The sequence below is a fragment of the Phoenix dactylifera genome, chromosome 17 (genome assembly GCF_009389715.1).
Source record: "Phoenix dactylifera cultivar Barhee BC4 chromosome 17, palm_55x_up_171113_PBpolish2nd_filt_p, whole genome shotgun sequence".
NCBI lineage: Eukaryota > Viridiplantae > Streptophyta > Magnoliopsida > Arecales > Arecaceae > Phoenix > Phoenix dactylifera.
Window position 1 is genome coordinate 15,281,853 of NC_052408.1, and position 12,905 is coordinate 15,294,757.

The window sequence follows — 12,905 nt, forward strand, 5'->3', positions numbered from 1 at the left end:
GAGGGAAAATTACAAAAAGCTCATTAATTTAATCTCTAGGTTTTTAAAAGTGGTGGGGCTAACAGTTTCAGTGACCTGAGAATGGTTCTGCGACGTCAGTATGTTAAGACGAAATTGTTAAGAAGCCCTTAATTGAACCTTAATTAGTGATAGGTCATTACACAGTATATGGCTACATATATTGGCAAGCAAAAATTACTACTAGATCCTCCATTAGACCTTTAGTTACTTGCAAATTATTAAGATCAAGTTTATATGGAGCCTTCCAATACACTGCTTTGTTAATCCCTTATTGTGGGCAATGAAAACTCCAATAATTTATTGGACAAATTTATACATAGTAGCAAAGGCTGAAGTCGGTTGGGCTTACGACTTCAGTCTAAGATAGACTTAATTGGACCGGGTCTCACATTTAAAATGATTAATACTTTGTCATAACATTCGATCGTTTAGTTTCTTCAAAAAAATCATACAGAAACACACCTTCCTCAAGATCAAAGATTTTAAGTTAGGAAGAAAGAATTTATGAGAGTACTTGCGCATAAAATATTTGTCGTGTAAAAGGTCTTAAATAAAAAATGCTTGCAACAGTTTGGAATTCGGCGACCACGTTGGGTTGCAATTTAAGCCATTGTCGGCATGTAATATGCCGACATATAGGATATGCTGTCCCAATATCGGCGAATAATGCATGCAGTAATATGATCAGATTCCGAAATATGTAGTAGGCTTACAATGGTCCAGGGAGCGAAGAATCGCAACTTATATTATTCCGCAGGAGCAGTGTACTGCTAGTTCCACTCCGCCAGTCCGCCTCCCGGTTTGCCCACTCACGCATTGGGCCGTCCCATGGAATATTTTTTCTTCCTCGTTTCCAACTTTTCGCCTCCCCGCTATATAAGCTTCAGCTTCCGCCCTCGTCATTCGTCTCCTTCGAGATTTCTCCCGTTCCCTACGCTTTTAGGGTTTCCTCTGCCTCCCCCTTTCCATCCTCGACGCTTTTTCTCGATCGCCGCGATCCTCTGCCGCACGTCTCGTCTTCTTGGAACGATCTATCAGACCCGTACGGACGCCGGCGGAGTTCGGCGTCGCTCCCACCTGCGGCGATCCCAGATCCCGAGATTTGGATCACTAGAAATTTCTGTTGCTGGCCGGGTTGTTCTTGATCGTCTCTGCTCGTATTGGGTTTGGTTTTGGCTGCGTTCCGTAAGTCTCGGCCCGCCGTTTCTTGGTTCGCTTTTGAATTTTCTTCGGCTCTGGGCTTTATTAGATTTATATTTGTCTGTTTTTTCTCGAGGAAATCTGCATTGGAGTTGAATCAAGAGTTGTCAGTTGGTCGCAGAACGTCAAAAAGTTTTAACTTTTGATGGTTATGTGTTCTGTGATATTTAATTTATTTATTTTGATGCGAGTTAGGGCGTTTGTTTCTTGTTTTTTCTATCTGCTGCGGAAAATCTTTGTTTGTGTAGGTTCTTGATGTTGGCTTATATTTCCTTTCTAAGATTGATGGATTGAACTGGCTTCATGGTCATAGATCTATAGTACCGGATATCAGTGGATCGAGAAAAATCTACTTGGAATCAGAATTGATTCGTTGATATTATTAACTTTCCTGGATCTTGATTTCCATGAAACTTTTCTGTTATAATCATCCTTTAGTTTCTTGTCCCTGTTGATTTGCATTGGTATTGATCTTGTTGCAATTTTCTTTTCTTTAAATGCTTCTGGATTTCGATTTGTTTATAAGAGACTTTTTTTGCTCGCGATTTGGAACTGTAAAAAAGTTCACTATAAGTTCTTTTGTCATTGTAGTGCTGATATTTTCCTCATTTGCTAGACGTTTGCTCTTTTTAAGGGAAGTTCTTGCTGTATGATCCTTATCTCCTCCCCCCAACAAATTCTTCACCTTTTCTTTTTGAAGGATATTTGTGCATTTAGAAACTGATGCTACTTCCACATTAGGATAAAAAATTGAAGAAAAATAAGGGCATTCTAAATGAATTTTCATTTTAGATTTAATGGTCCAAAACAACCTATATGTCCTATATTGGTTTATGTTGCATTTTATATTCTTTAATGTCTGACGTAGAAAAAGTCTTCCTAGTAGTGTTTCTGAGATTTTTCCTTTAAAAAAGAATGGGTTGGGAGCATACAATTTTGAGAGATTTTTGATGTCAGTCACTAAAGTGAGAGCTTGTAGCAGCTTTGGTGGTGCAATGACGCCTGAGCAGAAGATTGTGAAGCCAGAGAGGGAAGGACAAGATCCCCTTGACAGTATCATCAAAGAAGCAATAGGAAAAGAGCCATTACTTTCATTCTCTAGAGCCGGTGATAGCCCTGTTCAATGGATACAGTTGCTCCATGCACTAGACCAGCAAGGAAACAGCAAAGTTTCTAAAGGTTCATGGGTGGACAATGGTGTTGGAGGGAAGGAGCACTCTCTAGAACTCTGCAATGGTTTGAGTTCTGAAATGAATGGGGTTAAGGAATTCATTCATCCTCTGAAAGATGGTGGAGCCCCTGCAAAAGGGAAAAAGAGCACATCTGAACAAATGCAAACTCTCAAAATTCCTGAAGCTGTTGTTGCCTTTGCTCAGGCTGCTGCAAAGGCGAATGGTGAGCCTGAAAAATGTATGTCAAGTGTCCAAAGCAGGTATTTTGGGTTGTAACTAGTGATAGGTTTTTATTTTACTGAAACAAAGAGGTTGTTTGGGTTGATAAACAAACTTGCATCTTCTTTTGGCAGATCTTCCGGGATGGCCCTTGTTGTCACCATCTAAGGTGCAATTGCTTAAATGCGACAAGTGCTCTCGAGAATTCTGTTCTCCAATAAACTATCGACGGCATGTACGTGTGCACCGTCGGTCTTTGAACATCGATAAGGTCCTTTTCTTCTCCTCCTTTTTCTTCATGCTTGATGGACTTACCAGTTTTGTTCTTGCAGCTTTATTCTCTACCATATACTTAAAAAAAAATTAGGAGATGGTATGATTAATTTTATGTCCCTTTCCTTTTTGGAAAAAGCAGATGACTAATTATAGCAATCAGCATGCCATGCATCGTATATTTCCTAACCAGTGTATTGATTGGAAGGCATGATTGTTTTACAATGTTAACTTGAACTCATTCAATTTCTTCATGTTTTATGTTTTCCACCAATATTCGAAAAGAATTACAATCTGCACATTTTGTAAGGAGTATTAGGTTGTTTAATTTTAAATCTAGCCATAGGGTTCTTGACAGGTGTATGGCGGTCCTGGTGACCTGTTTTGTCGCATGAACTTCCTTTTTGTCTTTTTTTTTTCCTGTTGTTTTTTGAGCAAAGAGCATCCGTCATCACTTACAAATTTTCTGGTTTGAGTTACTAACTACTTGCATAGAAATATGCAATTTTGAGTTCAAGATGGTTTAGAACAGCTGATTGGCATTTACGTTTCTTTAATGGAGAATTGTTAAATTCCATTTATTTTTTCTTTATTCAGAGTTAATTTTTACTTTCCTTCCTTTTCTATAGATATTTGTGCTCATAGATTGCTGATGCTTAGCTGACTATTTGTAGGACTCTTCTTCTAAGAATCGGGAATTCTTGGCTGCATACTGGGATAAGGTAATGCTTTGCCTAAAATACAAGTAACAGAGGATGTGTTTGGTTGAAATTTATCGTTCCTGGAAGACTCACCCCAACAATTGAACTTAAAAATGATAAACCAATTAAAGAGGCTTTAGGCCTCAGCCAAATTTCCTTGCAAAGATCTAAGTTGGTTAAGTCTTGGACCATGCATCAACTAGATTCACTCCATCCATTTGCAGTGCTTATATGCTTTGTTTATTCTTTATTTAACAATAACTTAGTTTTTTTTTTATATTTCAGTTATGCCTGGAGGAGGCAAAAGAAATCACATCATTCACGGATATGGCTATAGAGGTGATGAATTAATTGAAATTCTATATGTTTAAATCCAATACGTAAAGAAATAAAATTTAACTGTAGACTTAGTGTGCTCTTTATAGTTGACGCTTCTTGCCTAACAGTTAATTGTTATTTCCAAGTCATGTTATCTTTCTAATTGTTCCCAGTATGTTATCTCTTCTATGTATGTGGCTATATAGAAGTGATGATCTCACTACATCAATCATTTATATCCTTGACTATTTTGTTGGTATCCATTGCTACTAAAGTAGGAAGGAGCATGATTATACATGCTAGAAACATCTTTTATCTAAACTTGGGAATTTCTACATATGTGCAAGGCCTATATTGGTTAGAGGCACTTTCTTGAGAGTAGTAATTGTTTTGTAAATGAAGAACATAAAGGAATATAATGAGTTGCAAGGCCATAATGTTCCCTACTTCTTGTTGGGTGAATTAGTTTTATTGCCTCTAAAAAGTGTTGGTGATACCCATGTTACCCTATGAATTGAACTTCCAGTTCTACCACATTTTTACCCTTTTCAAGATATGGGTTTCATAAGCTCAATTGCGTGTGAAATGACGGATTTTGAAAGTTCCTTTATGATTGAATGCTTTGCTCTGTTTTTGAAGTACAATGAGTCACAACATCTTAGTTGTTACATCCACCTTTTGACTGATCCTGCTTCCTGGCAATTTAAACATATGAGAACATTTAAAGAAGAGTATTACTAAATTGTGAGCTTCATACTAGTAAGCATCATATTTTCAGGAAGTTGCTGGTTGTTCTATCATAAAAGCATTGTCATCTTGGATTCGAAAGCCAGGATTTGCTTCTCTACCACAAATCTATGTCAAGGCTGGTTTCACTCTTTTGGTAAGTGGATGTTTGTGTATAACTTGTAGTATTTTTATTGATCTTTCATGATGTACATGGTATGCTAGACCATCAGCCAGTATGGAATCATGAAAATTTTATTTTCCATAATGCAGGATATTGTTCAAGCTAAGCCTTCCAGGTTTCCTATGTCATCAAGGGAATTATTCAACATTCTTGATGATGCAAGTGAAAAGACCTTTTTGTGTGCTGGCACCGCCGTGTCGCTGCAAAAGTTTGTCTTTGATGGAGAAGCTGGGAAGATTGCTATGGAGATGAAAAATCTAGTTGCGTGCGTTAGTTTTCTGCTTGAACAGAAACTGGTATAGTTAAAATTCTCCATAGTTGCATATTGAATCTAAATAATCTGGCTTGTTGAGAAATTTGTCATTGTGATAATTTAATGTAATACAATACATAGGTTAAGGCATGGCTTGCTGACAAGGATGCTGAAGCTTTGAGATGCCAGAAGTTGCTTGTGGAGGAAGAGGAAGCTGCTCAGAAAAGGTATTCATGTGGTGTAGCTAATGCCTAAGAGTTACTTTATGTTTTTGATTTTTTTTTTTGATGAAAAGAGTTATCATAATGTTGATTACCAGATTCCATAACAAAACAAACACCAATTACTTGCTTATCTTTTTGACTATTTTCTTTTTATTTTGTTTTCTTATTGGAGCATGTGAATGTCCGTTTAGCGTTTTTGTTTCTGTTTATATAGCTTGGCATGTAACTGTGACTTTTCAAAAAGGTGTGTTATCTTTTGTTTGTTATGTTTTTAGCTTGTGTTGAATGATTAAAAGGGGATTCTGTCAATTTATAAGGCTACCTCATACAAACTCTTAAACCACATAACCTGTGGGTACAGTTTTTTTTTCATATATTGTTCTATAAGTAATGCTAAGTTCTCTATGTTTACCCAACTTCAGCATAAATAGTGAAGAAATTTTTGTGTATATGTTAAGATCTTTGCTGCACTTAAAACTGTGAAGAGAAAGTAACCATTACTGCTGTTGCCTCTTGACTGTCTTTCTGGAAAACTCTTCTCCTCTTTGATTCCCATCTTCATGTAGACTTTTTATGAAGGGAGTACCTGTGAGGCTGTAACATCTCTCGAGAGATGCAAGTATTTCAATATTTTCTGATCCTTAGTCCAAGATCTGGCGGGAAGACTGTTTGTTTCCAGTGATATGCTACCTTAGACACTTCACTTTCGAGTTTCAATACCATCTCAAAATTTGGTATTTTTCTTAATAAAACTTTACCCTGCACATAAGAAAAATAAGATTTGCCTTCTATATCCAATGATTATTAAACATCACTCAGCAATGAGAATACTCGCACATAAACCTGATGTATGTTATGGACTCATGCATTCATACTTCATAGTGGTCTAGAGAATTACATTAAACTATTTTATTATCATGTACCATATAACAGGAAAAGGCTTGTGTTTGGTCTCATCACATGTCTTTTGTCATCATTTTTTTAATATAAACCCCAAACTTTGGGGACTGAGTTTCTCCCATCGGTGCATCTCAATAATGTCTTCCATTCTCTCTCTTGGGAATTTCTTCTCTTGCAGTTCTCTTGTTTTGATGGGAAGGAACAGGAAGGGTCTTGAGTATGGGTTCAAGTGGTCTTTTAGATGGATCAGTTTCTTTAAGGCACTGAGTATGCTTCTCTTTTATTTGCACGAAAAGTCTGTCTTCATGTGGTCTTCAGCTTCGTGTGCCCTTCAAAGAAATGAGAGTTCACAACTATTCATGCTTTCTCTCACGTCATAGCACGTGTCAAACACTTAACATATTCCTTGCCTTTCTGTGTAGGACACTTTGCAGTTATTGCGAAAGCAGAAGATGCTGTTGTATTCCATAGGAGTTGGAAGCATTCTTTTAAAACACAATGCATAAGGTTGTATATGCATATGCAGTCCCCTACCACTGTGCATACCTATATGCGGCTATCATTTACGATCAGGCCACATATAGGCTGCAAAGATAGTTTTCTTAGCACTTTAAAGACATATACATAGCAGTATCAGCATGCGACTGCATATGCAGCCTACCTATCATTGTGCAACAACATATGTGGCCCTTTTAGCATTGCCCAACCTTGTATATGACCACTCTATGCAGGCTCACGCGGATAAGGCATGTTCAAGCTAATGGTTGGGTTGGATGTGGCTTTCGAGCTGGTTGGATATGTCAATACGAACAATGTCGGTATGCTATATCTATTGCAATTAAGAATCAATTTACTAAGTAGCAAGCACTAATTGTTAGATGTTATTATTATTATTAATAAAAATATTGCTATTATTAATATATAATTATTTTTAATTTTATGTTTAAAATATTAACTGTATATGGGCCTGTAGGTATGCAGCCTGCATAATACATATGTGCAATGTGGTCCCTTGACTGCCCACATATCACAGCTGCCGTTTAAAACATTGGTTAAAAGCATGTTTTCCATTTCTATGGGTTATTCACAAGCTTGAATTAAGTTTGAATCAAGATTTCAAATATCGGTATTGAACCTCATACTATTTTTCCATGGAAATGGTATGCAGTTTGGTACGATACCAGTGCCAACAGTATTTACAGAAATTGAGATATTTCAAAAAATTGGAAACCATCGATAACGACCGGTACCTGTAATAGAGCGGGAGAGATTGGTACAGTTGGAATGTACCAATACAGTTGTTTCAGCATCACGGCACCCATACCTATGCCGGTTTTGCGCTGGAATGGTATGGTATCAATCGTATCATCCAGTTTTGGCATTTTTTGAAACCAGAATGGTTCTATTAAATCGTAAAGCCTTCTTTCATTTGATATAGTAATGATTGACTAATTTGAAGGCACAATAGAGATGTTACTGACATGATTTTGATTGATTTCTACATTCACATACATAGCATGTGTCAAACAATAATCAAAGTATTATATGGTAAATTTGTTATCAATGAATAAAGGTTGTTTTCTGGGAAGGTGAAGCCGTTCCATAAGAAACCTATACTTACAGATTTAACATGTGTTATGTTCCCTGCCTTTCTGTTGTAGCAAGGATACTTTGCAATTAGTATGAAAAGTAGAGGATGCAGTTCCATAGGAGTTAGAAGCATGATTTCTATTTCCAAGTGGTATTAGACAAGTTTAAGTTTCATTGGTTCTATTATTCATAAAACCTTCTTTCATTTGATATGCGTTGTTTCAACTTTCAACTAATGATGGACGAATTTGTAGATGCAGTAGAGATGTTACCGACATGATTTTGATTGATGTTTTATACCGTATCGTCCGCACTTGTATGCTAGACCTGTGTTCCTCTTGGTGATACTTCTGATATGTCCTGGAGAGTCAAGCTTCAATTTCAAGTAGCCTTGAATTTTATGGTTGTTGAGATTTGAAAACAGAGTTTTGTTTCAATTCAACAGGTTTGACTTGGGTTAGCTGTAAAGGCATTGACTTCTAGAGTTTACTTTAGGCAATACAGTAAAGTTCTGACTGGCTGGTATCACTTTGAGTAAAGCTATCCAGATGTTTTATTTGGTATTCAGCTTGAACATGATCTCAATATTGACATTTCAATATTCAAAATACTCCTAATGATATCCTAAATTATTTTTAATTTTTTCTTTAAAATTTGTTTCTTAATTATTTTATGACTTGAATGAAATTGTGCATCTTGTTTTGTAAAGCTTCGTTTCATGTGTAGTTCCTATTCTTCTTCCCTTTAGGTCGTTTGGGTAATTTGGCAGGATTGGGTTGGATGTTTTGCTGGATTCATAGGTTGGGCTGCCCAATCCATGAATCCGACAAGAAATTCAGTCTAATCCTGATGGATTATCCAAAAAGGCCCTTAGATGCTTGAACAAATCTATAGATGGGATAAAACTTGATGCTTTGGTGAAATTGAGTATGACGTTAACTCCTCGGTTGATCCTGAGATGTTTTGACGGCAATTTCATCGAAACAACTTATTTTATGATTCTACTGTCTGTCTATTGTGGCATCTATTTTCACTGAAGTCACAACTCAACATATTATGTTGGGAAATTCAATGAAACCTAAATTATCTTTCATTATTTGCAGACTTTTTTTTTTTGGTGTGTGTGTGTGTTGGGGGGGGGGAGGTAGATCTAAATCTTTTGTTTGAATTTATTGATATCAGGTGATGCTTTCAGCTCCGGTCAACTAGAAATGTTTTAAAACAGCACATCTCCTCGTTTAATTTAAAGTCATATTTAAATTGATTTCTTTGCAATTGCAGACAAGCTGAGCTCCTGGAAAGAAAAAGGATGAAGAAACTTAGGCAGAAAGAACAAAAGGCAAAAGACTTTACTGATGTAAACAATAAGGTTTCTTTTCCTGGTACTGTTGAGTGTCCATCTGGTTCCACTGGAACACCAAGTCCAAGGGCTCCATCGGAGTCTGAGTTGTACACTCAAGAAGCATCACTTCATGAAGACCCATGTTCTTTGGAGCCCACTGGATCACCTGATCCTGATGCGGAAGCAAACTTCAGATTGAACATGCATGCTGAGGATCCTGATCAAAATATGGATCACCAAAAGCAAATGGAAAATAGCATGAGGCAGCCAACCACAGTCCAGCGTCTACTATCTAAACCGGCAAGAACTTTTCGGAATGGTTTCAACTCAGGTCAGGTTCCATCTTCAAAGTGTTCCATTTCAATGAAACATGGCAACTACAAGGATCCAAAGGCTGTTGCATCAGCCAATTGGCATAAAGTTTGGACACGGAAATCCAAGCCTGATAATGAAGAAGGTTCCTCTGACAGAATAGACAGAAAACATAGAGATCAGCCAGTTATAATTGATAATTCTGAAGTTTTAATAGGTTCTATCAGTGTCATACTTGGACAAAGAAATGATCATTGCCAGGACTCGAGCTCTGTGAGATCTAGTCATTATCAGGAGAAGTTGGCTAAGGCTGATTCCATTATGACTGATATCAACCACTCGGGAGCAAAATTGTGGAAACCAGTGGCTCACGAAGAAAATTGTGATTGTGCCACAACAAGAAGTGGCAAGAGAGAGAACGAAATGGATGGACACACCGCTGAAACTGCTAGCCAGATTTCACCTGATAAGAACTGTCCTGCTTCTGGTGGAATGGATGACAGTGGTTCTGAGAGGTGCAAGGATATGTTGGTGGTGCACAGAAGCGCAATTTTGTCAGGACCCATGTTATTCTCAAGCAAAGATGCAGAGGCTTTTCTTGCTCAGAGTAAGGATCCCTCTCACTGATGTTTCCCTTTCTGAAGTATGCGATAAGTCTTACCATAGGTGCTCTATTGCCACCACCAGCAACTGTTTATCAATGTGAACCCTTTGATCTGTAGGTCACCTGATGAGAGCTTTAACCTGAAATTGTCGATGTAATTGGATTATCATGACAGCTTGGTGAGTGGAGCGTTTGGAATCATTAGCTTTGTACTCTTATGACCGCAGATACCATGTTCAGTTGTTTTTGAGCTCTCGTCTGTTCATTAGGTGGCTGAAACATCATCTGGTTCAGATTGATAGAGCTGTTAGTTGGGGTGCTACAACGATGTTGCAGCCTGTGTGGGTGGCTAGGTTGTCTGCTTTTAATTGGATAGGCAGAAAGGAAGTAGCAAGGTGTTGTACTCTACCGTGAAATCAAGATCTAACGGCGCTTTCATATTATGCAGGATGGAAGGAGGCCACAGCATCTGATCATGTTCAGCTAGTTTTACCTCCAGAAACTGAAGCATCTTATGGCTTCAACAACCCTGAGCATAATTGCGCTGGGTTACCAATGAGGTCTTCTGATTCCTTTGGACGGAGCATACTTGGTAGTGCAGAGAAAAAGATGGCTGGGGTGGGCTCAACCGAGCTGCAATCTGGTGCTTCCAAGCCCAAATTCAGATTAAAGCCTGAAAAAATTTGCAAGCTAAAGTATGTTCCCAAGCAGAGAAATAACGCTTTAGGAGAGTAGATTCCACTCATTCTCGAGTTTCCAGCAGAGGTTCCAGTTTTAGCAGAGGTCTTCTGTGATTACAAAATCGCTCCTTTTTTCTAGAATTTGTTTGATTTCTGTTCTCTACTCTCAGACCTCACAATCAGCCTTGATTATTGCTTACGTTTTTATCTGTAATAATTTGCGTTCTGGTGTTTTTATTCTTGTTCTTTATGCATTTTCCCCTCGTCTCTTATTTTATCAGAAATTCTTTCGTATTTGTATAGCGTGGTAATTATCTGTATTTCTTTTTTCTGGTTTGTGGTGCTCTGGCTGAGTTTTGACGATGCAGATCGCTGGTTACTTATTGGTCTTTAAAGTTTATTCATTGGCAAACAAAGAAAAATTCAAACGTTCCAACAGCGCAACATCAGGTGAGTTTCTTGCCCGCATTGTTGAAGAAAACATTGCCAACGTCCATGTAATTACTACCTCGAGGCTCTATCAGCTTATCATCACTTAATCCTGTATGTTGCACCCAATGTCTGTCATGGGTTCGTTTCTTAAGCAACACTGGTTTCTTCAGCTATACAAATTCTGATATCAGGCAAATCCGAAATCTGGATGTTTTGTGCCACACTTTAAGCACAGAACTTCATGGGTAGGTTACATGGCAACTGTCTTGATGCAAATCGAAACGTTCATCTTCATATGGAAGGTAACATTTAGAATCTAATTCCTAAATTTTGCCCCCTCTCAGAAAGATCCTTATGTTGTTTTGGTAGAAGAATTTGCATCTATAATCTGGTTATGATTTTCGCGATATTCATGCTATCACTTTTTATCTATATTTCTCATGGGTATGATTAATATTAATTGCTTTTGTTTGGCTAGGATTGGTTTCTAAATATCAGAAAATCGATGACCATGTTCGGGTTTGTGATTTCATGTGTTAATTTAATTTTATTAAATGTCGAGAGTTGCCACTTAGGCCATTGAAACCTAGGACGAGTGCTGTAAACCGGTATCATGTTGGTCATATGGCATTGAATGCACAGCTCTTTCTTTTTTTGGTTCTCATTGCATGCATGTGTGCAGGCACAAGCAGCTGCGTGCATGGATTTTTTAATAATTTTTTGAACTAATGTAGAAAAAAACTTGTCTAAAATCAGGCCATAGCTTGACTCTGGCTATTGGTTTCCAAAAATTAATGACTTTACCTGCTCAACGAGTGAGCACCTTTAGTACCGTACGTTGATTGTTACAGTGTATGCTTATTAGGTGCGAGAGGATTTGAATTCAAATCCTCTAAATCAGACTGTAGCTCCACTTTATATAATACTTATAAACATTTAATGCCATTACATGAAATTATCATAGGCAAATAAATTTTTGAATGTACTTGCTGAAGTCCAACCTATAAGTCCCAATTTTGGTTCGATAGTATGTTCTAATGGAGGACAGCAACTTACCATTTTCAACTTTGATGCCATGAGGCAGGCTTTGAAAAGTTTTAGAATAAGAAGAAAAATTTACAGATCCTCGGAAGGTAGAGCTTGTAGGTCTTTAAACCAAACACATAATCTACAACAAAAATAAACATGTTTGTAATAGAAGCTTCGTCAAAAAGATCTGAAGGATAAGCTACATAAACAATATAACTGATTTTTTCACATAACGACAATTTTGGTAGGGTGGTATCATCCTTTGTAACAGTCAAGAGACAAAAGCTATAGGTTTGAGCCCTATTAATCCTAAACGAGAATACGATGAATTGATAAATTTATCTCTCTATTTTCAGTAAAAGAGAAGAAATGCAGCACGATTTAATCCTGTCGTCGAGGGATTCTTATTTCATTTGTTTTTTGTTTCGTATTTATCATCAAATAAGTGTGGAAATTTTAATTTTTTTACTAGTACCAACCGATAAGGAGATATATATATAAGTTAGTACAATTGGTGGTATTAATATATTAGGTATTATATCATACTCATCTGACTTTTTTTTTAAAATTATTCTTGAACAATGGAATATAAATAACAGCATGACGCGAACACGTCCCAAAAGAAGAATGTCCTACATGTAAGCCTACTAATAAAGTAACAATTGATAATTATTAGATCTAAATTTAATCATTTTACATACGATCAAACTGGATCGCGAAGTAAT

The 12,905-nt window shown here is 37.2% G+C and overlaps 1 protein-coding gene across 3 annotated transcripts; it reads left to right on the top strand.

The window, feature by feature from the left end:
- Window positions 1–876: 876 nt before the first annotated feature.
- LOC103705525 lies at window positions 877–10,996 on the top strand. Of its 3 annotated transcripts, none has more exons than XM_008789264.4 (10): window positions 877–1,206; window positions 2,204–2,631; window positions 2,747–2,883; window positions 3,560–3,607; window positions 3,872–3,925; window positions 4,683–4,787; window positions 4,904–5,110; window positions 5,209–5,294; window positions 9,063–10,042; window positions 10,158–10,481. In XM_008789264.4, exons 2-10 carry the CDS (start codon window positions 2,217–2,219, stop codon window positions 10,181–10,183), a joined length of 2,058 nt encoding a protein of 685 aa, XP_008787486.2. In that variant the 5' UTR covers window positions 877–1,206; window positions 2,204–2,216; the 3' UTR covers window positions 10,184–10,481. The 3 variants fall into 3 exon arrangements, with proteins under 3 accessions (XP_008787486.2, XP_008787485.2, XP_008787487.2); XM_008789263.4 differs by lacking the exon at window positions 10,158–10,481 and adding an exon at window positions 10,488–10,996 and having other exon boundaries at window positions 884–1,206; XM_008789265.4 differs by lacking the exons at window positions 877–1,206; window positions 10,158–10,481 and adding an exon at window positions 10,488–10,903 and having other exon boundaries at window positions 2,310–2,653.
- The last annotated feature ends 1,909 nt before the right edge of the window (window positions 10,997–12,905 follow it).